This window comes from Chamaea fasciata, unplaced genomic scaffold, assembly GCF_029207755.1.
Source record: "Chamaea fasciata isolate MVZ Bird 193981 ecotype frontalis unplaced genomic scaffold, bChaFas1.0.hap1 SCAF_19, whole genome shotgun sequence".
Classification (NCBI taxonomy): domain Eukaryota; kingdom Metazoa; phylum Chordata; class Aves; order Passeriformes; family Sylviidae; genus Chamaea; species Chamaea fasciata.
The window spans coordinates 9,953,158-9,975,323 of NW_027094104.1; the positions used below are offsets into that span (position 1 = coordinate 9,953,158).

The following is a 22,166-nucleotide window of genomic DNA, read 5'->3' on the forward strand; positions in this document are numbered from 1 at the left end:
CTCCTTTCCCTATCTCCCAGTGCTCAGTGCCTGCCTGTTTTCCACCTTAACAGCAGCTTTACTGCTGGATTTTTTCCAGATCCTGGATGTTCTGATCCAGCTAGATCAGGAACGCCACAGCTCCTTTGCCTGGACAGCCTTATCTGAAGAAGATGACAGGTTAATCTGTCTTGGCCTCCTTTTGACAAACTGCCTTTGATCCACTTTTCCTTGTAGCATGGACTCTGTTGCAGGTCTTGCTGAAGGTCACATCCCTCTGGACAGTCATTCCTTCCCCAGACTTTGCCATTCCCAGTCCTTACTCTAGTCCATCCATGGTGTATGAAAGCAGGTCTGGAAATCCCTCCTGAAGGGGCATTGAGCAGGTACAGTCCCAGTAAAACAGGATTTCTCCCCAGTTTGTCTTTTGGTCCCACCAAATATTGAACTATGGTCTGATCTCTGTAATGGCCACATGAGCACTCCAGAATGAGCTTTCAGTGGGCAGAACACTAGAATCTCATGATTTACAGAGACATTCGGGGCTGGCATGACTGGTGGAAGAATTCCTCACTATTCTGGATCATTTAATCAGTCTGTTGTAAATTTGAACCAGAATGGGGTCCAGATAGAATGGGGGATATAGGTAAACTTCAGCTTTTTGGCCTATAGGCAGGCAGCAGAAAGGAACTGCCTTTGCTGTCATGAAACTTTACTTGTATTTTTGAAAGAGGGCTTTCACTACATGTGCCTGAGCCTTGAACTTCCTAAATAAAATTCTGAGTCCTGAGGAAACTCCACAAAGTAGAATGTGAATAATCTTAAATGTTGTCAGGGATTGGTGCAGAGATGCTTTGCCCTGCCAGAGGGAGGACCATCCATGTGTGTCTAAGTGAGGGGTTGATGTCTTGTGTGGTGGAAGGATTAAGGTGTTAAGTGTGGATGTGTCCTGAAAGAAGATGAAGAATGTCTCCCCCACCTTGCTCCCCACAGCCCCCGCTTTGTGAGGAGGAGCTGCATGAGCCTTATGGCCTTTGATGGATTTTTCTTCCAGGAATTCACTGGTTTCTCCTTTTTTCCCTGAACCTTTCCAAAAAACTCACAGATAACACAGAGAAACTTACCACCATTTCTATTTCAGTTTTATACTACTTCAAACTATCTGATACACCAGTTATTTTATTGAAAAACCTTCCCCATGGGATCTGCAGCTTGCTAGTGCTGTTGTCAGCCATGCTGTCATATGAACAGGGCTTGCTGGAGGCATCAGTGCACCCTGTGGATCCTGATTAACTGTCTGGCAGGGAATATTCACACCCTGCTGCAGCAGCATTTCTGCTGCCTCTGTGTAAAACGAGAGCTCCCAGGAATGTTAGCACATGCTGAAAACAAATGCTGATGCTCTGATCTGCTAGAGCAAAACTTCTCATCCCTACTCTTCTGCTAAGACGTAGCTGAGTACTGGACCATTGCAATGGTAAGGACATACTTTGTATATAAAAGCCAGTAAGAATCAGATCAGACAAAAGTAAAGTGTATTTCTTGCAGGCTGTTTGTGTGCCGTACTGTGGCTGGCATGACGAGTTGCCCAGCAAAGAAACATGGTTTGGAGATCTATTAGGCATGCCTAATCCATGCTGGTGCAGGGAATGAAAAAAAAAAATAGTAAGAAACATGAACTGACCTCGAAGAAAGTTTCTGATTTTCTTAAGTAATGACAGACTTGAATGCATCCTCTGGGATGAAAAGCAGTTCAAGATGTTCACTGCATGGGCTATGAGAGATAGCTAAAATCCATAGAAGTAGAGCATAAGCCCCAGGATAATGCTGCTGGTGAAATTTGGGGGGGCAGTTGTTTGGGTGGGGATTTTTTTGGGGGGACAGGCTGGTTTTATTGTTTGTTAATTTGTATGAATTGGTGGCTTTTCTCTCTTCGAGTTCTGTTCCTCTAGTCTTAGTGGCTGCTATGCTTGTGATCTTGCTTCAGTTCACAGAAATCTAAGTGGTTGCTTTTCCTGGTATGGATTGTTGCGAGTTACCTGTTCGTAAAGGTGATGCCATCCTTTTTCAGTCTGGACTCCAAGTGGCTTCCTGAAAAGCTGCAGTGGCAGATTATCTGCAGTTAAGGGGAAGGTGTCATTTCACTGAACAGAGGAAGGAAAAAAACTGTGACCTGGAATGTCAGGATAAACAGTTCTTGAAAGTGTATCAGAGTTAGCTAATCATTCTCCTTCTACCAGTACAGCAAACATGAGAGGATGACATCTGAGCAGTGTTCTAAATAATCTGAGAGTGATGTAGAGGATACTTTTTTCAGCATACACACTGGAGCTTCAGTTACACAGAAGATGAGTAGGGTGGAAAGACTTAGAAACCAATGGGAAGAGGATTAGAACCTGGAAATGACTGAGATGTTGTAAAGTGAAGCAGGAATTACAGAAATCAGTGTTCAAAGTTCAGTACTAGAAAGAAAAAAAGCCAGCTTGTACCGAGAAAAGAAAGGATGATGAGGTACAACTCACATATAATGTCTTAGTGCCTCTTAAAGTGCTGATGCTTTTGGCCCCAGGAGACACAGTTGTCCATGCCCAAGCTGTTGAAGGTCAGAGAATTCCATAGTCCACATGGGGCAGCAGCTCTAGTGGAGCTTCATCAGCTGCATCTATTTTAAACCTTCTCTGAGAGTTGTTCCTTTAGGCCTGTTATGGGCCCAAGATCAGTTACCTGTGCATCAGCACATTTTACATCACAAGCAGCCTAACTCCAGAAATAGTGTGTTGATGCAAAATGACTCCTGTCCTCCAGCCAAGGCAGCAAATCAAAAGTGAGGAGAAATTGGTTTCCTTACTCATCCCTTTAATATTCCACTCTGATTCCAAAAAGTCTCCAGCCATGCTTTCCAGGTGGCAAGGCCAGGTCAGCACAGTGCAGTGTGTGTGATTTCTCTCCCTCTCCCACCTGTGCAGTTGGAATTCTGACCCAAGGCATTGTTCCTTAGGGAACCCGCAATGTTACCTTTCATCAGTTGAGCATTAATAACAAATCCTCAGGCCACAAATTCTTACAGGTGAGAGAGGAGCCCCAAGAGTTTCAGGTGCTTCAAGTGCATCCTGATTCTTCCACAGTCAGAGCAGCTTGTTCATTTTGGAGGGTGTTTGTAATAATGTCCAAAGGGAGCAGGGGTTTTTTGGCATTGAAATATGGTCCCCGAAGTTGTTGTGATATTTACTAGTCTGTCAGCAGGTTTAAAAAGGCACAGATGGAGCCAGAAATACTTCTCCACGTTTTTACTGAGCCACAGTTGCAACACACTGATTTTTGAATTACATTTTTGGGGTTGTTTGTTGGTTTTTTTTGTTTAAACAAAGATGTGCTGTAGAAGAAACAAAATTCTCCTGCTTTCTTTCAAGGTGTGGCAGGTAAGGGTTTGTCTGGAAATAAAGAATACCACTATCTCTTAGGAGTATATTGTGGGAAGGGAAAAGGAGAGGAGTCATTTCCCTTCTTTGTTGCCCAGGTATCACTAGCACTGATGAAGATTTCACAGCTTCACACATGGAGATGATGTCTCTGAGGAGCATCACTTACAGTGACACAAGAGTCAACAAACACAGGGTGTCACCTTTTCCTTAAATATATTTAACAGCTGCCTAGAAAACTACTTCCATATTTAGTTATAACAGGGGAGGATTCCTTGGGTGTAAACCTCAGTGTGTTTGGGAGAAGAGCCTCCCAGTCCTGAGTGCTGTTGCTGCAAACACACTGACTGCTGTGGTCAGTGCAAAAGGCTTCCTTCCTGCTGTTTTCTCATCATCTCCTTCCCAAAAACTCCAGCTCTCTTCCCCAGCAGTTTCACAGCTCCTTGAAGCACTCCCTGTAAATAAAGGGGTGTAGACCCAGCCAGGAACCTTGAGGGACCCACAAATGTTCCTGTAGTGTGATGGAGCCAAGTCTCTTTCAATGGTAAAATGGAAAATGGAATCTGCATGTAGAATCTGCCTTTGGCAGCTATGTGATGTGCCTGGTCCAGCACTGCTACAAAGGTGTTTTTTAAGTATTTAAGTACTGCTTCTTGCCTTGCAGGAAACAGCCTGTCATGTGTTTAAGACTTCAGACCAGTACACCTCGTGTAGATATCTTGTTTCTTCTCTGTTCAGCCCTAATACAGTTGGTATCTACATTCCACTTATCCAGTGCTGCAAGAGTCAGACAGGTATGACACCGTTTGTCATTATTATCTATGGATTTTTACCTCTGCAAAGTGTTAGATTTTATGATTTCTTTCAAGTTGTATTGTTCTCAGTATTATTTTCATTTGAAGACTTATCTTGCATGATGAAAATAAGCTCTTATAGCTTTTTGTATTTGTAGATTACTCTTAATTATTCCTTAGCACAAAAGCTCATATATTTCAGTACTGGAAACACTACCCAGTACTGCAGCTGTTCCAGCTTGTTCTGGTGGCTCTACATGTTACACTGCTTGGTGTTTATCCTCTTGTTCACACTTCTACCAAGCTGTTCATTAAGTTAAATTACATTTACAACAAAAACATTAATATTGCCTTTTCTGCCTCACAGAGGAAGTAAGGCACTGCAGTATCATCTTATCCAAATAATATATTATTTGTTTTTCTTTGAAACTGATTGTTAACACAATATTAATGAAGTTATTACAAAGGCTGTATGATCTTTAAATTTGCTCAGTAAGAAGGCACTCTCTAGAGTTACTGGCCTTCACTTTCCTTGTTCTAAGGCAGCACATCACTCCTTGCCTAAGTTCCTCCATAAGGACTCAGAGACAAATAAAAGCTTTTGGGACTACAGATGTTTTCCTCTGGGTTCTCATTGATGGTCCTATTAGAAAAACGACTCACAAAGGCAAAAACATTATTTTCTATGCCAGGATAGAAAAGGTACTTGTCCTGCCTTTGTCCTGATCCTCTCCCAGTATGGCAATTAAATTAGTCTTATTCCCTCCCTTGATAATGGAGTAAGACACAGTGGAGAAATACTGGAGGTAGGATAAGTAAAGCTCTACTGTTATGCAAGGGTTAAAGTAAAATAAATATTTCATTTGAAAATGCCCCAGACTTGTGTAACTGCAGAACTGAATTGTAATGATCAAAATCACTGATTCTGTGTATGCGAAGAAATCTATTGTCTTTATTCTCTACACATTAACATAGCTATGAACACTTGAAGAAGGAAGTGACAGAGGGCTCACATTTTGTGCAGCCCTCATGTCACTTTGCTGCCTCATGACATTCTCATTCTTCCTCTCCAATTTTCTTGCCAATTTCCCGACTCTTGGCTCGGAGCTTGTTGACCTGGGACTCTGCAATGTCAGCCCGCTCCTCGGCTTCCTCCAGCTCGTGCTGGATCTTGCGGAACTTGGAGAGGTTGACATTGGACAGCTCCTCCTGTGTGGGGAAAGGGAGTCAGTGGTGAGGAGCTCAGGGCAGGGGTTTCACTCCTGCTGCAAGTCAGCCTTGCAAATCTGCATCCTGCTCCCACCACTGCTCACACATCAGCCTCAAACAGAGCTCCTCATCCTCCCCTTTTCAGGACCCTACTGGGACAAGATTCACCAGGACTGTGTCACAAGTGAGGAGCAATTTCACCCCTTGGATTTGTCATTTCTGTACTTTCCCTCCCACTAGATCCTGCCCAATAGTCAGTGTGACTTACTGGGTTAAGAAGACCCTGAAGCCCTCTGCTGCTGATTATTGGCAGAGATTCAGGAACCTGTCATCAGTGGGTGTGGCCCCTGGGTTTGTTTACTCAGGCCTCCTGTGTGGAACAGGCTGCACAACTTCCCTTAAAGAATGTCCCTGACCTCAGGGTGCCCAGAGCTCACCAGGGCCTCATGACACAATAGCAAAACAGCGTGGCCAAGGTGGTTCTGCCTCGGGAGTTTCTTTCACACCCCTCTCCTGGTATTCAGCCACATTCAGTGTGTGACCTGCCCCAAGGGAATGTGGCCTTTGCCCTTTCTCCAAGCAATACTCACAGCTTCCTCAGCTTGTCTCTTGTAGGATTTCACTTTCGTTTGCAGCTTGTCCACCAGATCCTGCAGCCTGAGAATATTCTTCCTGTCTTCCTCAGACTGGAGGATTGGCAAAGTGGAAAGAGTGAATTATTGCTTTCTTCACACCACAATATAGCATTTATCCTTGAAGACAAATGTCCATGAGAACATCTTTTGTTTGATGGAATAAGGGTGTATCAGCCCAAGGAGACCTCCTGCCTTACCTGGTAGGTCAGTTCCTTCACCCTCCGCTCGTACTTGCGCACACCCTTCACGGCTTCAGCGCTGCGCTTCTGCTCAGCATCAACCTCCCCTTCCAGCTCCCGCACCTGCAAGGACAAGCCCAGCCCTGCAGCTTCCCTGACAATGTCTGTGCAAGGACACGCTCACTCACACACAACCCCAGCCCTACACACCCTGGCCTCCAGCTTCTGGATCTGCTTCTTCCCTCCCTTCAGTGCCAGCTGCTCAGCCTCCTCCAGACGGTGCTGCAGGTCCTTCACTGTCTGGTCCAGGTTCTTCTTCATCCTCTCCAGGTGGGCACTGGTGTCCTGCTCCTTCTTCAGCTCTTCTGCCATCATGGCCGCCTGATCAGAGCAAAGGGTCAAAGCCATTTTGGGGCTGGAGATGTTTTGGGAAGACTGCATTCACTATTAGCAATGCCAGGAGTGTGCAACTCACATCTGTGATGGCCTTCTTGGCCTTCTCCTCAGCATTGCGGGCTTCCTGGATGGTATCCTCCATTTCACTCTGGATCTGGGCAATGTCTGTTTCCAGCTTCTTCTTGGTGTTAATCAGGCTGGTGTTCTGTTGAACAATAAAATTTTGTGCAGGTATTTCCAAAAGAGAACAATTATTTAAGAAATTTACTGTTTCAATGTAAAGTTATCCTCTAAAAATCTAATATCAACATATTCCTGATGTATCTTGTCAGGTCATACACAGCTAGATAGAAGAGAATTATTGAAATTTGAAGCAGCTTCTCTGACTGCTAATGTAATCCTAGTCATTTTTCTGTAATCGGTTTCTTTGTACAAGTGCAATAATTCTGGTTCAGATAAAGTATTTTATTACAAGAGTTGATTTAGGAGTTTACACAGAAGAAAATCTGTAAGTGAAGAAAAAGGTCCATGGGATTTTGAATCTAACCTGAGTGTGGAGGAGCTGAACTCTCTCACTTGCATCCAGAAGCTCCTGCTCAGCCAGTTTCCTCGAGCGCTCCGTCTGCTCCAGGGCTGCCCGGAGCTCCTCAATCTCAGCCTGCAGCAGGTTTGCCCTGCGCTCCACCATGGCCACCTGCTCCTTCAGGTCATCCTGTGTTCTGAGTGCATCATCCAGATGGATCTGGGTGTCCTTTAAGAGAATAAAGGTTAATTATAAGGCGATGAATGAAGAGAAATTATAAGAGGACACAGCACTGTTGCACAATGGCAATCACCACCAGTCCAATTATTATGGCAGTATAATATATATAATTATAGGTATATATTTATATGTGGACCTATTGTTCATCTATGCACAGTATAAGAGAAAAGTCAGTAGGAAGTTGATTTATGGGGATCTGGGATAGTCAGAGAGTCAGGTCCCTGAATTTTAGGAGGCTGAAGTTGAGTTGTTCAAAGAATTCCTGGATGGAAGCAGAGGTGTTAGAACAAGCTCCAAATGTCCTTGGAAGAATATATAGAGATGCCCCCAGGATGTGTGGTAATAGGATTATGAAAGCCAAGGCAGAGCTGGACCTGAATTCCTGTTTTAAGTCTTTGTGTGGCCTCACATTGAGTATTGCATCCAGTTCTGGGCTCTTCAATTAAGGAGAGTTATTAAGGGACTGGAATATATCTAGAGGACTGTAGCAAAGCCAGTATTGGACAAAGTAAACCCTTAAGTGCAAATTCATAGTGTAACTTACCTTAAGCACTCCCTGGGTGTTTCTCAGGTTCTTCTGTGCCTCTGCAGCCACACGATTGGCATGGCTCAGCTGGATTTCCATTTCATTCAGGTCTCCTTCCATCTTCTTCTTCAGCCTCAAGGCTTCATTCCTGCTCCTGATCTCAGCATCCAGAGTGCTCTGCATGGAGTCCACAATTCTGAGGTGGTTTCTCTTCATCTGGTCAATCTCCTCATCCTTCTCTGCTATCTTCCTGTCGATCTCAGACTTCACTTGGTTGAGCTCAAGCTGCAGGCGCAGGATCTTCCCCTCCTCATGTTCCAGGGAGGCCTGGGCAAGTGGATACAAACATTGATAAAATCAAAAATATTTTCAGAAATCTCAGCTATCTGCACTCTTCAGGCAGAACAGAGGGGAACCCAGGACTTTTCAGCCCTATTTCCTCGTTTGTTTACTGGAGATGTCAGTGATTATGGCCATGTACCTCAGCTTCCTCCAGAGCAGCTTGGATTTCAGATTTCTCCTGCTCTATCTGCTTTTTCACTTTCTCCAGCTCATGAATTGCCTTTCCTTGCTCTGCAATCTGCTCTGTCAGGTCAGAAATCTCCTCTGCAAGGAAGGGTGAAAAGCAGCATCGTCAGCCACAGAGCTGAATGGGAAGGCCTCTGGTGCATCAAGGGGCCAGGCATGTTCTTATTCCTGCAGCGCAGAGCTGTTAAGTGTGGCAGAGAGATAAGCTTGTGAGCAAGGCCAGCGAGGAGCAGAGGGCCAGGGACTTACGCTGCAAGTTCTTGTTCTCCCGCTTCATTGTTTCCAGGTGGTCCAAGGACTCCTCATAGGCATTCTTCATCTTGAACAGCTCCGTGCTGAGAGAGCGCGACTCCTTCTGCGAGGCCTCCAGCTCAGCCTGCGTTTCCTCATACTTCTGCTTCCATTCTGCCAGGATCTGGAGAGAAACAGGGTGTGAGTCGGGCTGTGGCCAACACAGGGCCATGCTCTGACCAGGAGTGCTGGTGCTGGAGGCCAAAAGACCTTGTCAAAGTTCCTCTGCTTCTTATCCAGAGCAGCACAGGCAGCATTGGATCTCTCCACATCAATCATCAGGTCCTCCACTTCATTCTGCAGCCTCTGCTTTGTCTTTTCCAGGGAGGCACATTTGGCATTGACAGCCTCAACATGTTCCTCTGCATCCTGGAGACGCTGGGCCAGCTTCTTCCTAGGAGGAGAGAAGCACAATGGCTCATTAGGGCTTGGAAGGGCATTGGTTCTATACTGTCATGAGAGGGCAGGTTTGTCACTTTTCAGGGTTTTGAACTGAGCACTTTTGACAGATACAAAAGGATCTATCCTTTGCTGTGTTCTATCACCTATTAGGTCTGTCTTACCACCTCTAGCCATAAAGCTTATATATTCCCTTCCACTCAAAACTTTTTCTCTCACTTCCCCTCTCCCCTGTTTTTGTAGAGACAGTATATCCTTGCTTTCATCCCGTTCTTGTCTTAACCCACTCTTAGAGATTCCAATTTCTGTTGACCAGCCTCTGTCTTTTCCCATCATTTGCTATCCTGTCCTCCCCACATACTTGGCCTCCTCGAGCTCCTCCGTGCGCTGAATCGCGTCCGTCTCGTATTTGGTTCTCCACTGGGCCACTTCACTGTTGGCCTTGGACAGGGCTCGCTGCAGCTCCCCCTTGGCCTCCTGCTCCTCCTCATATTGTTCCCGGAGCAAGTCACAGTCGTGGCGAGCGGACTGCAGGGCGTGGGCCAGGGCGTTCTTGGCCTAGACAGAGAGTGGGGTTGGGTCAAGGCATGGTAGTATGCCAGGAAATCGCTTCCAATCAAATAATTTCACATTACAAGCATGACTGCTGGAAGACTGTTTGTGATGAAGGACAAATGTAAGCCTAAAGGAAAAAACCCATTAATCTAACTTGATGCAGAAAAAAAAAGCCTTCCCGCCAGGATGGCTTGAGCTAAGCAGATCCTGTCCCCAATAGGCTGTGTGAAACCACAAGTGTTCTCAGTGGCCAGTGGTAAGAAATTAGGAATAACCTTAATTTCTTCCTCCAGATGCCTTTTGAGTTCCTCAATCTGTTGTGTGAAAGCCTGTTTGCCTCTTGACAGCTGAGAAATCAGAGCATCTTTCTCATCAACCTGGCGTGAAAATTCACCTGGGGAAGCACACAAACAAGAAGACATTCTAATTGTCATATATGACACAAACAAGCTGGTTTAGGATTCATGCCAAAACATATGCGAGTATCTCTCACCTGCTTCTGTCTGCAGACGAGCTCTTTGAGCATTGAGGTCATTGATCATGCGCTGATGCTCTTCCTCCTTGGTTTTAAGCTCACTCAGCTGATCTTCCAGTGTACGGCACATCTTCTCCAGGTTTGCCTGTGGAGATCACAGGGAATGAAAGAAGATTAATATCTAGATGCCAGTTTGTCCTGAATAGCTGGATTCTAAGCAGAAAAACATGAACAGACTGGCAAATTACAGACTTTTGTTTGGATTTAGAAGGTTAGAAACAAGTTCCATACAGAGACAGGGAGTTAGATGGTAACCTGGCCATAATTTTAAGGGGTACACACCAACATTATTTATTTTCGTATTGTTTTCATATTTTTCCATACCTTGGCTTTGGAGACAGACTCCATGTTGCTGGCCAAGTCATCAATCTCCATCTTCATCTCACTCTTCTCCTTCTCCAGCTTCTGCTTCACGCGTTGCAGGTTGTCGATCTGCTCCCCCAGCTCAGCTGTGCTGTCCGCGTGCTTCTTGCGCAGGGCGGCAGCCGTGGCTTCGTGCTGCAGCGTGGCCTCTTCCAGGTCACGCCGCATCTTCTGGAATTCTGCCTCACGCTTCTTGTTCATCTCAATTTGAGCTGATGTGGCCCCTCCTGCTTCTTCCAGGCGCTCACTGATCTCCTCCAGCTCCCTGGACAGGTCAGCCCGATGCTTCTCTGCTTTAGCACGAGAGGTTCGCTCGGCCTCAATTTCCTCCTCCAGCTCCTCAATGCGGGCCTGCACAACACCAGGGACCCTTCACACCCGTGCCCTCCTCATGCCTGAGCTGAGCCTGAGCATGGGAGGGGAAGGAACAGAGACTTGCCTGCAGCTCCTTGATTTTCTTCTGAAGCTGCATGCCCAGGGCTTGCTCATCCTCGATCTTGCTCTGGATCTGGTTGATTTCAAAGTCTTTCCTTTGGGCAAAGTGAACCATGTTAGAGGTCAAAGAAAAAAGACAAGTGCTGCAGCCCAGCACTCAGGTGGCCCAGAGCCACACTTACTTCTTCAGCTTCTCATCCAGCTGCTGCTTATCATTCTCCAAATCCATGATGCTGTCCTGGGCCAGCTTCAGGTCTCCTTCCAGTTTCCTCTTAGCTCTCTCCAGGTCCATGCGCAGTTTCTTCTCTTGCTCCAGGGACCCTTCCAGCTAAACACAACAAGACCATCAGGGCTCTGCCAGCCAGGTCAGGCTCCATACCTGTCCTGTTCCTGCTCCATGTCTGTGTGCTTACATCGTCCACTTGCTGTTCCAGCTTGATCTTGGCTTTGGTCAGAGTGTTGACTTTGTCCTCCTCTGCCTGCAGGTCATCCAGGGTCTGCTGATGGGCCTCTTGGAGGGCTTTCTTCTCTTTTGTCAGCTTGGCAATGGTCTCGTCCAGAGCTGCCATCTCTTCTGTCAGGTTTTTCACCTACAAATATAAGCATGTTTTAAAATTTGGAAGAAAACATGCTCACTGGTTTTGTGTTTCATTTATTGCTTGGATGCTCAGAGAAGCACAGCTCAAGATTTTCCAAAGCCGGCATGTCTTTTGGTAAGTTGCGTCTTACTCTGAGAGTCTGTAATGTCCTGACCCTTTATGTGACTGCCAATGTGTGTACCTTGTTTTCAGTGGCGTGTTTTTCCTTCTCCACCTTGGCCAGTGTTAGCTCAAGGTCATCAATATCTTTCTTCAGCTCTGAACATTCATCCTCCAGCTTCCTCTTCTTGGCTGTCAGCTCAGCATTAATTTCCTCTTCATCCTCAGCCCTTTCAGTCACCTCCTTGACTTTGGCTTCCAGCTGTATTTTGGTTTTGATGAGCTGGTCGCACCTTTCCTCAGCATCAGCCAAAGCATCAGCTTCCTGGTGGGAAAATACAGGAAATATTTTATACTGAAGGATCCAATCTGAATTGGTAAGACTTACAGACTTACTTTTGGGGGAAAAAACATTATGTGCCATTACGTTACAAACTACAAATCTAGAATAAGTTTTTAATTAGTTTTCTTCTTGTTGGACCTTTTGCATCATTAATACAGCTCTAACACTGAGGGAATATTTGAAACTCCAATTGGTTGCTTTATACTCAGCCAGTGCTTTCAGTGGACAATAGAGTAAGATTCATCTTTCCCTGAAATAGTCATTACAACTCAAGGGTAAGCCAAAATGGTTTTTATGGTTCTGGAAGACCAAAAGACATGTGGAAATGGTCCTTGTATTGTAAGTTTTAATGGGCATCTGTGTCTTCTGGGAGTAGTAGGTACAGGCGGCGAGGTGAAATCTGCTATAAGAAATGGTAATCAGCTCTTAATTTTGACCACTGAGTTAAGGCAGAGTAGTAGGTCAATCAAACTACTGTCTCTGCTCCACTAGATACACCACAGTGACTACAATAAGGTTTATGTCTCACATAATGTCTCACATGGCTTTATGAACTCACATGGATGCATCTAAGTATGGAGACTAAAAACTCATACTTTTTAAACTCTAGTTCGCAATAAGAAGATTGAGTGAAGGAAGAATGTGGCCTTTAGTCACATGGTACCAGGCTTAAAGTATTTTAGAAAGCTTAGTATGCAATCTAGAGTCCTGGAATAAAGACTTAGGTCTTATTTACTCATAAAATTATAGAAAAATGTAACTTACAGCCTGCACTTGGAGCTGCAGGTCATTTTTCTCCTGCACCAGTTTCACCATTTTCTCCTCCAGCTCCTTCCGCTTTGCCTCAGACTTTGCAAGCTCCTCCTTGGTTTTCTCAAATTCTTCCTTCATGTTGGCCATTTCCTTTTCAGACTCTGCACTCTTCAGCAAGGGCTTGATCTTGAAGAACAGCTTCATCCATGGCCAGTGTTTGACATTCATGAATGCACGAATGTTGTACTGGATGCAGAAGATGGACTCCCTGAGGAATAATAAAAACATACAATGAATGTTCTCCGTCTGACGAGTGTCAACACTTTCCCATGAGCAAAGTGACTTTAACTGAAGAAGAGGAAGCTGTACCTCCGCTCCACCATTCTCTGGTACTCCACCCTCATCAGGAAGCCCCTGCACCTGGCCTGGGTGCGGGTGATGAGCTGGGCCAGCTTCTCATCCCTCATCTCCTCCAGCAGCCCTATCAGCCCAGCTTTGAAGAACACCTGGAGAGAGGGAATGTTGCAGCACATCAGTGTCAGGTAGAGCAAAGGCCATCCAGACTGTGAATTGGGGGGTTTGCACCTTGGTGTGTCCAAATTTGTACTGGGTGTGGTCCACATCGATTGAGCCAAGGAGTTTCTCAGAAGCCTTCTTGCTATCGATGAACTGTCCCTCGGGGATGGCACTGGCATTAAGCACCTTGTATCTGTGGAATTAGAGGAAGATGAGGCTATTTTTTCCAAACAATACACGGTAGCCACTGAAGTCCACCAAGTATTTTTGAAAACAGAGCACAGCCTAAATAGACCTATGAATGAACCAACATTGCTTTTAATGATGCTGACAAGCGCCGTGCTCTCACCTCTGTTTGAAGTCAGCATAGAGGACTCTGCTGGGGAACCCTTTCCTGCAAATCCTGATGCCTTCCAGCACGCCGTTACAGCGCAGCTGGTGCAGCACCAGCTCGTGCTCCATGGCCCCTGGCAATGCAGAGCACAAATGAATGGCACAGATGGCAGTGCAGAGAGGATGGATGTAGGAGAGCCAGGATCTTTCTGCTTGAGCATCTTACCAGGTGTTTTGGTCTCATTGGGGATGATACAGCGCACAAAATGGGGGTGAGTGCTCCGCAGATTGGTCATCAGCTTGTTGAGATTCTCCTGTGGGATCATGAATAGTAGGTTAGACAAAAGAAATTTACTTTTGCATACTTTGGACCTAGATGCCAAGGAATTAATATAATAAATCTTAAGAGAGATAAGCTTTCAAATTCAAAGTTTAGATTTAATCAAACATTCTATATATTTTTTATTGAAAAGTATTCTCATTTAAAAATGTTTAAAATTCTTCATCTTAGTTTGGAGGAAGTAAAACACTACTCTATAAATATTTTAACACAAGTCTTTTTGGGATAAATATTCATATTGCATGACAGATGTTGATTTTTTTTTTCCACAAAAAACTGGAGTGAACTTATGTAACAAATTCAAAGAGCCAAATGAAGACTGAATCCTAAATTTGAACAGTAAATGAAAGGCACTTCATACTTAATATTGCTTTTTTAGAAAACCAATGGCAAAATGCAAACCTTAGTGTATTTAGCTCAGTTTTGACACTATGTTCATGTCACTTTACAGAAAATTAATCCATACTTTACCCGGAAAAGAGCTGAGACAGTCTGGAAAGAAGAACCCTTCTTCTTGCCTCCCTTCTTTCCACCGCCACCACCACCACCACTAGCCTCTTAAAAAGGAGAAAAAAAAAAAAAAAAAAAAAAAAGCTTTTCAATACACCCTCTCTTTGTTGCATCTTCACATATCCCAAATGTTTAAAAAGAAAACTTAGAAAAATAACCTGCTTCTGCTCCACCATAAGAAGCAAAGAGTAAAGCCAGGGTCTTCACAGACGATTTCTGGTACAGCCCAATGACAGTTTCATTCAGAGGGTCCTTGTTCTTCTCCAGCCAGCCAGTGATGTTGTAGTCCACTGTTCCAGCGTAGTGCACCAGGGAGAAGTGGGCCTCAGCCTTGCCTTTGGCAGGCTTGGGCTTCTGGAAGTTGCTGGACTTGCCCAGGTGCTGGTCATAGAGCTTGTTCTTGAAAGAGGTGTCAGTTGCCTTGGGGAACATGCACTCCTCTTCCAGGATGGAGAAGATGCCCATGGGCTGAAAGAGAGTTCAATAAACAAGAGAGAATGTCTGTAGAATATATTATTATGGCTTGGCCTCAAAGGGAATGTAGTAAAAGAGGGGAAGCTGAAAAACAAACTTTGCCATGTGAAAATTTATTTCTGAGTGAGTTAAATGAATAGAAACACACCTTCTCAATGAGCTCAATGCAGGCAGCCAGGTCCATCCCAAAGTCAATGAATGTCCATTCAATGCCCTCCTTCTTGTACTCCTCCTGCTCCAGCACGAACATGTGGTGGTTGAAGAACTGTTGCAGTTTCTCATTGGTGAAGTTGATGCACAGCTGCTCCAGGCTGTTGAACTGCTCAGTGGAAAAAAACCCACAAAAACCAGCCCTCATTAATATGCTCAGTTCTTCATCATTCTGCCCCACCCTTTATAAATCTCCCCAGTTAAAATACAACTGCATTATCAGGACCCCACCATAACAGAGCCTATATGCAGCCCAGAAAGAAACACTTACATAATGAAAATGAGGGATTTTTTCAGAGCAGATTTTTTTAGTGAATCTCCTAATATTAATAAAATACTTTGGCATTTTTGTATACAGCAAAAAATGGGTGCATGCTCTTGTGTCCGAATTGAAAACCCTTGATATCTCTGATTAAACACATAACTATTCATTCCGTGGTTCTTTAAACAATTTGAACATCTTTAACTTTTTATATATTTGCCAATGCATTTTCTAGTTCTTCTCCAAAAGCTCTTCTGTAAATTGATTGGAATTATTTTGGGTTGTTTAATCCTTAGCATTAACCTCAAACAGTTGTAATATTACAACATATAAAATTCTATTTGCTGCTTCCGCACAAACAACATGACTCTGTGCTTGTACTGATGGAGCTTTTGAGGATTTCGTTTTCTGCTATTAAAAAAAATGACTGGGTTTTTTTCTGCATAAAACTGCAAATGCCTAGTGTGTTAAACCTTCAGGGGAATATTACTTGGAAGTCCTCTGATATAACAATCCTTTCCTTCAGGAGCAGCCCTCAAACCTGAAATCCTTACATCAAAGATCTCGAAGCCAGCAATGTCCAGGACACCAATGAAGTACTGCCTGGGCTGCTTCGTGTCCAGCTGCTCGTTGATGCGAACAACCATCCACAGGAACATCTTCTCGTAGACAGCCTTTGCCAGGGCACCCACTGAGTTGTACACCTAAACCAAAGGAGAATGGAGCAGAAGAAATAGAATATCCAGAGCAAATAGTAAGTGATTCAAGTCAGAGATTCCCAGTCAAGTTGTTACCTGCTGCACAGTTTGGCCCTTGGTCACGTATTCATTCCCCACCTTGACTCGGGGGTAGCAGAGGGCCTTGAGCAGGTCTGCTGAGTTCAGACCCATCAGGTAGGCAGCCTTGTCAGCAACTATGTACAAGGACAAGAAGACAGAAAAATAAAGGCTAGCAAGACTTGCAGCACTTTGAGTGATGAACCCTTTGCAAAACAGCCGCAATATTTAATGTTCTTGTGATCAAATTTTGCATATGAGATCTCAGAGGAACCATGACATAATTATTCAAATGAAGTCATCTTTGCATTGAATGTTTTACAGAGCAGTACTTCTAAAGGCTATATGTGTCTTTAAAAATCTTCACAGAAACATCTAGAAACAATCTATTTATTAAAAATTAATCCTGGGATTCATGAGTAATTTTGCCCTTAAAAGTGATTCCTGAAGTAGAAGTTCTATAACTGAATATAATGCCTCTATTTTCTTTAACTATCAAGCAGAAACAATTTTTTTAAAAAAAACCTTTTCTTTCTCAGTGGGTGTAAGTACACTCAGCAAGTTATGCTAATTCAGAGTGGTAGCTCAGTGGAGATTTTTGGACATATGTTCAGTTGCTAGTTCAGAAAATGATGAGCAGTAGTTAAAGAAAGAGTGTATTTTGGATGGCAGTTTCATACCTATGTATCATCTCACCTAAACACATTTCTACTCCATCTTCAAAATACCAAATTATTGTTCCACTTCTGTTTCTAACATGTCAGCCATAGATTTTGCTGATACCTTCAGTGCCATCAGGCTCTGCCTGCTCCTCTCGTTGTTTCTGCTTGAACTTCAGGTTCCCGTAGTGCATGACAGCCCCAGTCAGCTTGTAGATGGCTGTTTTCTCATCAGCACTGAAGCCCAGGATGTCAATGGCACTCTGGCAATAGGAACAGTAAAATAAAAGCTTTGCCTGGGAGATGAAAATAGTTACAATACTCTGAATTGCTACTTACATCTGTAGCCATGAGCTCCTCCTGGTCGTTAATGCTGGCGACAGTGATCTCGCCTTGACTCACAAATTGGTAGTCATATGGGTTGGTGGTGATGAGGAGCATGTCTGGAAATAAAAGGATGGGTCATGTGGGCTTAGTTTAGTCAAGCAAGTAATAGCGTGATCTGATATTCAGCAATCTTTCTCCAAGTTAGTAGTTCTTCTTACCAATGAGCTCTGGCTTCTTGTTGGACATGATCTGATAAAAGATGTGGTAGCTCCTTTCCGCCTTCAGCTGGAAAGTGACTCTGGACTTCTCCAGCAGATCTGATCAGGGAGGTAGAAAGAGTTAGAACCTGTGGGAATGTACATGGAGATGGGAATTTGGGAAGGGATGGGAGCAGTCCAGGAGAATCTCTTACAAGTTTCGATGTCAGCAGAAGCCAGTTTGCCTGTGGCACCAAAGTGGATTCTGATGAATTTACCCTGAAAGCAGCAGGAAAGTCAGTCAAGACCTATTTTACCAATCTGGACAGCAAGAATATTTAAACTAGTATTGATGGTTGTCCCAATAACAACTCACAAAGCGTGAGGAGTTGTCATTCCTCACGGTCTTGGCATTTCCAAAGGCCTCCAGCAGTGGGTTGGCACTGATGATTTGATCCTCAAGTGTCCCCTAAAACAGAAGTCTTCTTGTCACGATCTAGCTCATCAGGAAATTGAAGAGTTGCAGGTTCCTAGCCCTGGGACCTCACCTGCATTTTGCCTGATGACTTCTCTTCCTTCTTCTTGTCCCCACTGGCTGCAATTGTTGCAAAGTACTGGATGACACGCTTTGTGTTGACAGTCTTCCCGGCCCCGGATTCTCCGCTGCCAAAGCCAAGGGAGAAGCAGAGGGTGCGTGGTCAGGCAGGAGGTCCCCTGGCCCCGGGCAGCCCCGCAGGGACCCGTGCAGGGGGTGTACGTACGTGATCAGGATGGACTGGTTCTCCCGATCTGTGAACAAGGCACAAATACAGTACTTAAAACGCAATGAACAACAGAGAAAGAATGAAACATAGTCAGGTAAGGAGAATGTTTGCCCTGATGTCAGCTGGACTTAAACAAGCAAACCTCCAAAGCAGATCACTGAGTGCAGAGGTATCTTTCATTTAGAACAATAGAAACAATGGTATGAAGATGGTAAACCCCACAACAGATGTGTGTGTCAGAAAAAGTCTTTCCACTTTGCTAAGACAGAGTATCCCTTCAGGGAAATGAATGGTCCAATGCCTGTGAGACTGACAAAGCCACTCACCAGTCAGCATGAACTGATAGGCGTTGTCAGAGATGGAAAAGATGTGTGGAGGGGCCTCCTGGCGCTTCTTGCCTCGGTAGGCCAACACCACCTCGGGGTTGTACACCGGCAGCCACTTGTAGGGGTTGACAGTGACGCAGAAGAGACCCGAGTAGGTCTGTGGGGAAGGGACACAGCACGTTGGCTTCCCCTGAGCCTGGCCCAGCAGCTCCCCAGGCTGCCCAAAGGAAGCTGCTGCTGCCACTTACGTAGATCATCCAGGCTGCGTAACGCTCTTTGAGGTTGTACAGCACAGCGGGTTCGTGCAGGTGGGTCATCATGGCCATGTCCTCGATTTTGTCATACTTGGGAGGGTTCATGGAGAAGATTTGATCTTCCTTCACCGTCAGGGTCTGTCAGAAGGCAGGAAGATGCATGCATGTCAGCTGAGAGCCAGAGTGGGGATCAAATACTGTCCTTCAGCCTTGTTTTTGACTCACCTCTCCCCCTTCAGTCTTGACAGTGACTTTGCCTGATTCCCTGCTTGTGACTGTCCCTTTCACAAAGGACTCTTTAGCATGTACCACGAAGACAGATGACTTGGCATCAAAAGGTTTGTTCTGGGCTGCAATTCTCTCCTTCTCTGACTTTCGGAGGTAAGGAGCAGCCTCCCCAAAGACGGCCATCTCGGCGTCCGTAGACATGGCTGCGCTTTATGGAGGGGTTTGTCAGCAGAGAATACTGTGGAAGAGCAGATATGTTGCTCAAATTTCCCCAAAAGTAAGCACTTGTTAGGAGAAGAAAAGAGAAATTGTGGAGAAAAAAGAAACTGTATTAATACTGCCTGTAGCCTTTTGGAAGGAATTGTGAGTTTTTGCATTGATGCAATTCAGTATTTATGGGAAACATCAAAATTATACTTTGGGAGATTATTTGGCTTATACTGAAATCACATTTAAATAATCTATAGACACTTATAATTATTCAGGCACTGTACTGTGGAAAATCACTGTACTGTCAAAAATCCTTTCAACTGCTTAAGGCCCTCTTAAAATTAATTTGGAATTATTATAATGCTCTTTCCTCACAACTGATAGTTTTTCACAAAGCTCAGAATGCTCATACTCCACTGTCTGAATTGCATACTGAAAACTCATGCTTCTTAATGGCTCAGTTTCAGTATTTAAAACTTCTGTAAAAATGTATTAACTGCTTGAATCCTGGCAAAAATTGCAACATGACTGTTAAAAGAAGATTAATGCTGTTCAAACCACATTGAGATAGCTTCTTTTCTAGTACTTTCTTTCATTTTTTAAAAAAATTAGTAGAATTTTAGAGAAAAATGAAGTTCAAATATTTAAAGCTCAAACTAAGTATTTAACACTAAGGAATTTTAAAGCCTGTATCAATTTCTTTGAAATATTTTTTTCTTCCCCTTGCCCCAAGGAAAAAAAAACCAACAAACCCACACCCCTAAGTGGGCAGCTTAGGAAAAGATTTAAATATCTCTTTCTGTTTAGAGTTAGGGACCTTATATTCACACAACATTTGTAAATATTGTGTAAATAAAAAACGAAATTGGAGAGCAGGGAACAAAGGGCAGCATTTCCTTTTACAGAGGTGACAATCAGAGCTTGGTTTCTTATATTACAGCTCTTTCTGCTCCCACCGCTTTAGCGATTTCATGGCAAATTTTTGACAAAATATCACATTACTTTACAAATTCTGAGACAGAATGCTGAATTTTGCAATTTTCCTACTGTATTCTTAGTTCAGTTACACAGCTACAGCAGCAATGATGGGAAGGCAGTACACCTCACTCCTTCTTAGGTGAGTTAAGCAGAAGTGAAGAACGTCCCCATTGGGATTTTCTGGCCTGCCATGAATCGTCAGAGACTTCAAACACAGCTCCTTACAGAATGGGCCAGATGACCTTGTGAGATTCCTTACAACCGGGACTGTTCTATGATTCAGTAATTCACTTGAAAACCTTATTAACCTTCAGCACCCCACTACCTTATACTTTGACTATAATGGACTTGAGAATATACAGTGAAACAGTGACCATTCACTCAGCCATACACACACCCCACCCCAAAGGATCTGTCTCTGCCCCTAAGAATTAGTAAAGCAGCTTCTTACCTCTCGTGACACCAGATGTGTGGCTTGTGGGCTGGCAGCTGGTCGGTACTGTAAAACAGAAATGGCAGTTCCCAAATTGCTGCTGCACAGAAATCAAGAGTGAAAACAGGCAGGTGCCTTGAAAACAGATTGATAATGGAGTCCCCTCCTGGACAGGAGCACCGGAGGCAGCAGGAATGTGGTGGCACATTAGGCTGCCATCCCCTTCCTGCCAGCCTGCAGACCCCATCCTCTTACCTTGGAGCTTTCTGTGGAGCCAGGGCAGACGTGTTGCAGGGACATTTTATACGATCTCGCCTGCAGATGCTACAGATGCCTACTCTTTCTTCGGTCAAAAATATTTTGGCAAACCCTCTTTGGCTAAGCATTGTCTGGCAAACTGAACTAAGGGCATAATTGTCATTTGACATGACTAGATATAATTAGAAAATTTTGATGTCTTAGTGGCTATATGAATACATCTCCTATAAATAATGTGACAAGGGTGTTAAGGAGGGAATCTGGACTAGTCAAAGCACTTAAAGAACTTGGATTCAGGACTTATGGATTCTATTGCTGGCTTTCCCACCGACTCACTGCACGACCTGGGATGGATTGCTTGGTATGTCAGTGCTGTAGCTATCCCAGCTGTACAATGGGAATGTCAGCTTTTATCTTTCCCTTGTGATGGTGTGAATCTTGTAAGAAATGCCTATGAGGAATACATTAAGCAAGCCACCAAGAGGGAAGTAAGTATTACGAAAAGCATTTGGCGGATGTGCTGGTAAGATTCTGAAAGCAGAGGAACAATCTCTGTGACAGTGTGATAGTGCTGGTGCCTGAGAGTCATAGACAGGGCAAGATAGTTATGAGGGACAAAGATTTTGTCACAGAAATAAGAGGCTGGGCTGTAGCTGAACTACTGGGATGGGTCTCAGAGAGATGTGAGGTCACTTCTGATCCATGAAGAAGAGCATATGTACATTAGTGCAGATATACCAATCTGTACACTTGAAATTGCAGAAGAAGTGGCAGATTCTCCAAGAGGGGTTATTATAAGCCTGAGCATGAATTTGTGCTAAGGCGAGTATTGTAAGATATGCTGTGATTTCTGCTATGTAGATCAGTGCAGCTTAACAACAGATGTTTCTTTTGTTGATGATGTTTTAATGAATCAGAAAGTACCTCTATTTACAGTCCAGCACGGGACCTCAGTTGTTTCTTATGCCTTTTTTCCCAAGTCTGACCTGTCAATCCATACCATAAATAAAAGAAATCCTTGAGGTAAAGATTTGGGCTTGTAGAAATCTATGCCATTTGAATATTCATACCCCTTTCAAGAAGGAATGATTGTGGGTAATTACAGAGTCTACATTTAAATTCCTGCAGAAATTTCTGCTCCTGCAGAATTTAAAAGCCCTTCACCATCAAAAAGTTCACCTCAGACCTCCAAAAGACAACCTCAGTAAAGAGAGTTGCAGTCCTCAGTTTTCCTTGTTTCCATTTCTGCTAACCTAAACAAACCATGGACTCAGCTGACAGCCTGTCTCCCATCTATGTGCTTATGCTGTC

General features: G+C 44.2%; 1 protein-coding gene across 1 annotated transcript; it reads right to left on the bottom strand.

The window, feature by feature from the left end:
* Positions 1-5,146: 5,146 nt before the first annotated feature.
* LOC136299135 (myosin-1B-like) lies at positions 5,147-19,192 on the bottom strand. Its single transcript, XM_066200483.1, has 38 exons — positions 18,974-19,192; positions 18,743-18,886; positions 18,495-18,651; positions 18,166-18,193; positions 17,953-18,067; positions 17,781-17,873; positions 17,620-17,683; positions 17,426-17,524; positions 17,220-17,323; positions 17,005-17,143; positions 16,240-16,358; positions 16,000-16,149; positions 15,122-15,292; positions 14,658-14,967; positions 14,461-14,546; positions 13,876-13,963; positions 13,666-13,783; positions 13,386-13,509; positions 13,170-13,306; positions 12,813-13,068; positions 11,787-12,029; positions 11,420-11,596; positions 11,189-11,334; positions 11,011-11,101; positions 10,533-10,922; positions 10,167-10,293; positions 9,949-10,067; positions 9,480-9,676; positions 8,930-9,113; positions 8,678-8,843; positions 8,382-8,506; positions 7,919-8,227; positions 7,159-7,362; positions 6,691-6,816; positions 6,426-6,596; positions 6,234-6,338; positions 5,992-6,087; positions 5,147-5,401 (listed from the first exon to the last, which is right to left on the bottom strand). Exons 1-38 carry the CDS (start codon positions 19,175-19,177, stop codon positions 5,249-5,251), a joined length of 5,835 nt encoding a protein of 1,944 aa, XP_066056580.1. The 5' UTR covers positions 19,178-19,192; the 3' UTR covers positions 5,147-5,248.
* Between the last annotated feature and the right edge of the window lie 2,974 nt (positions 19,193-22,166).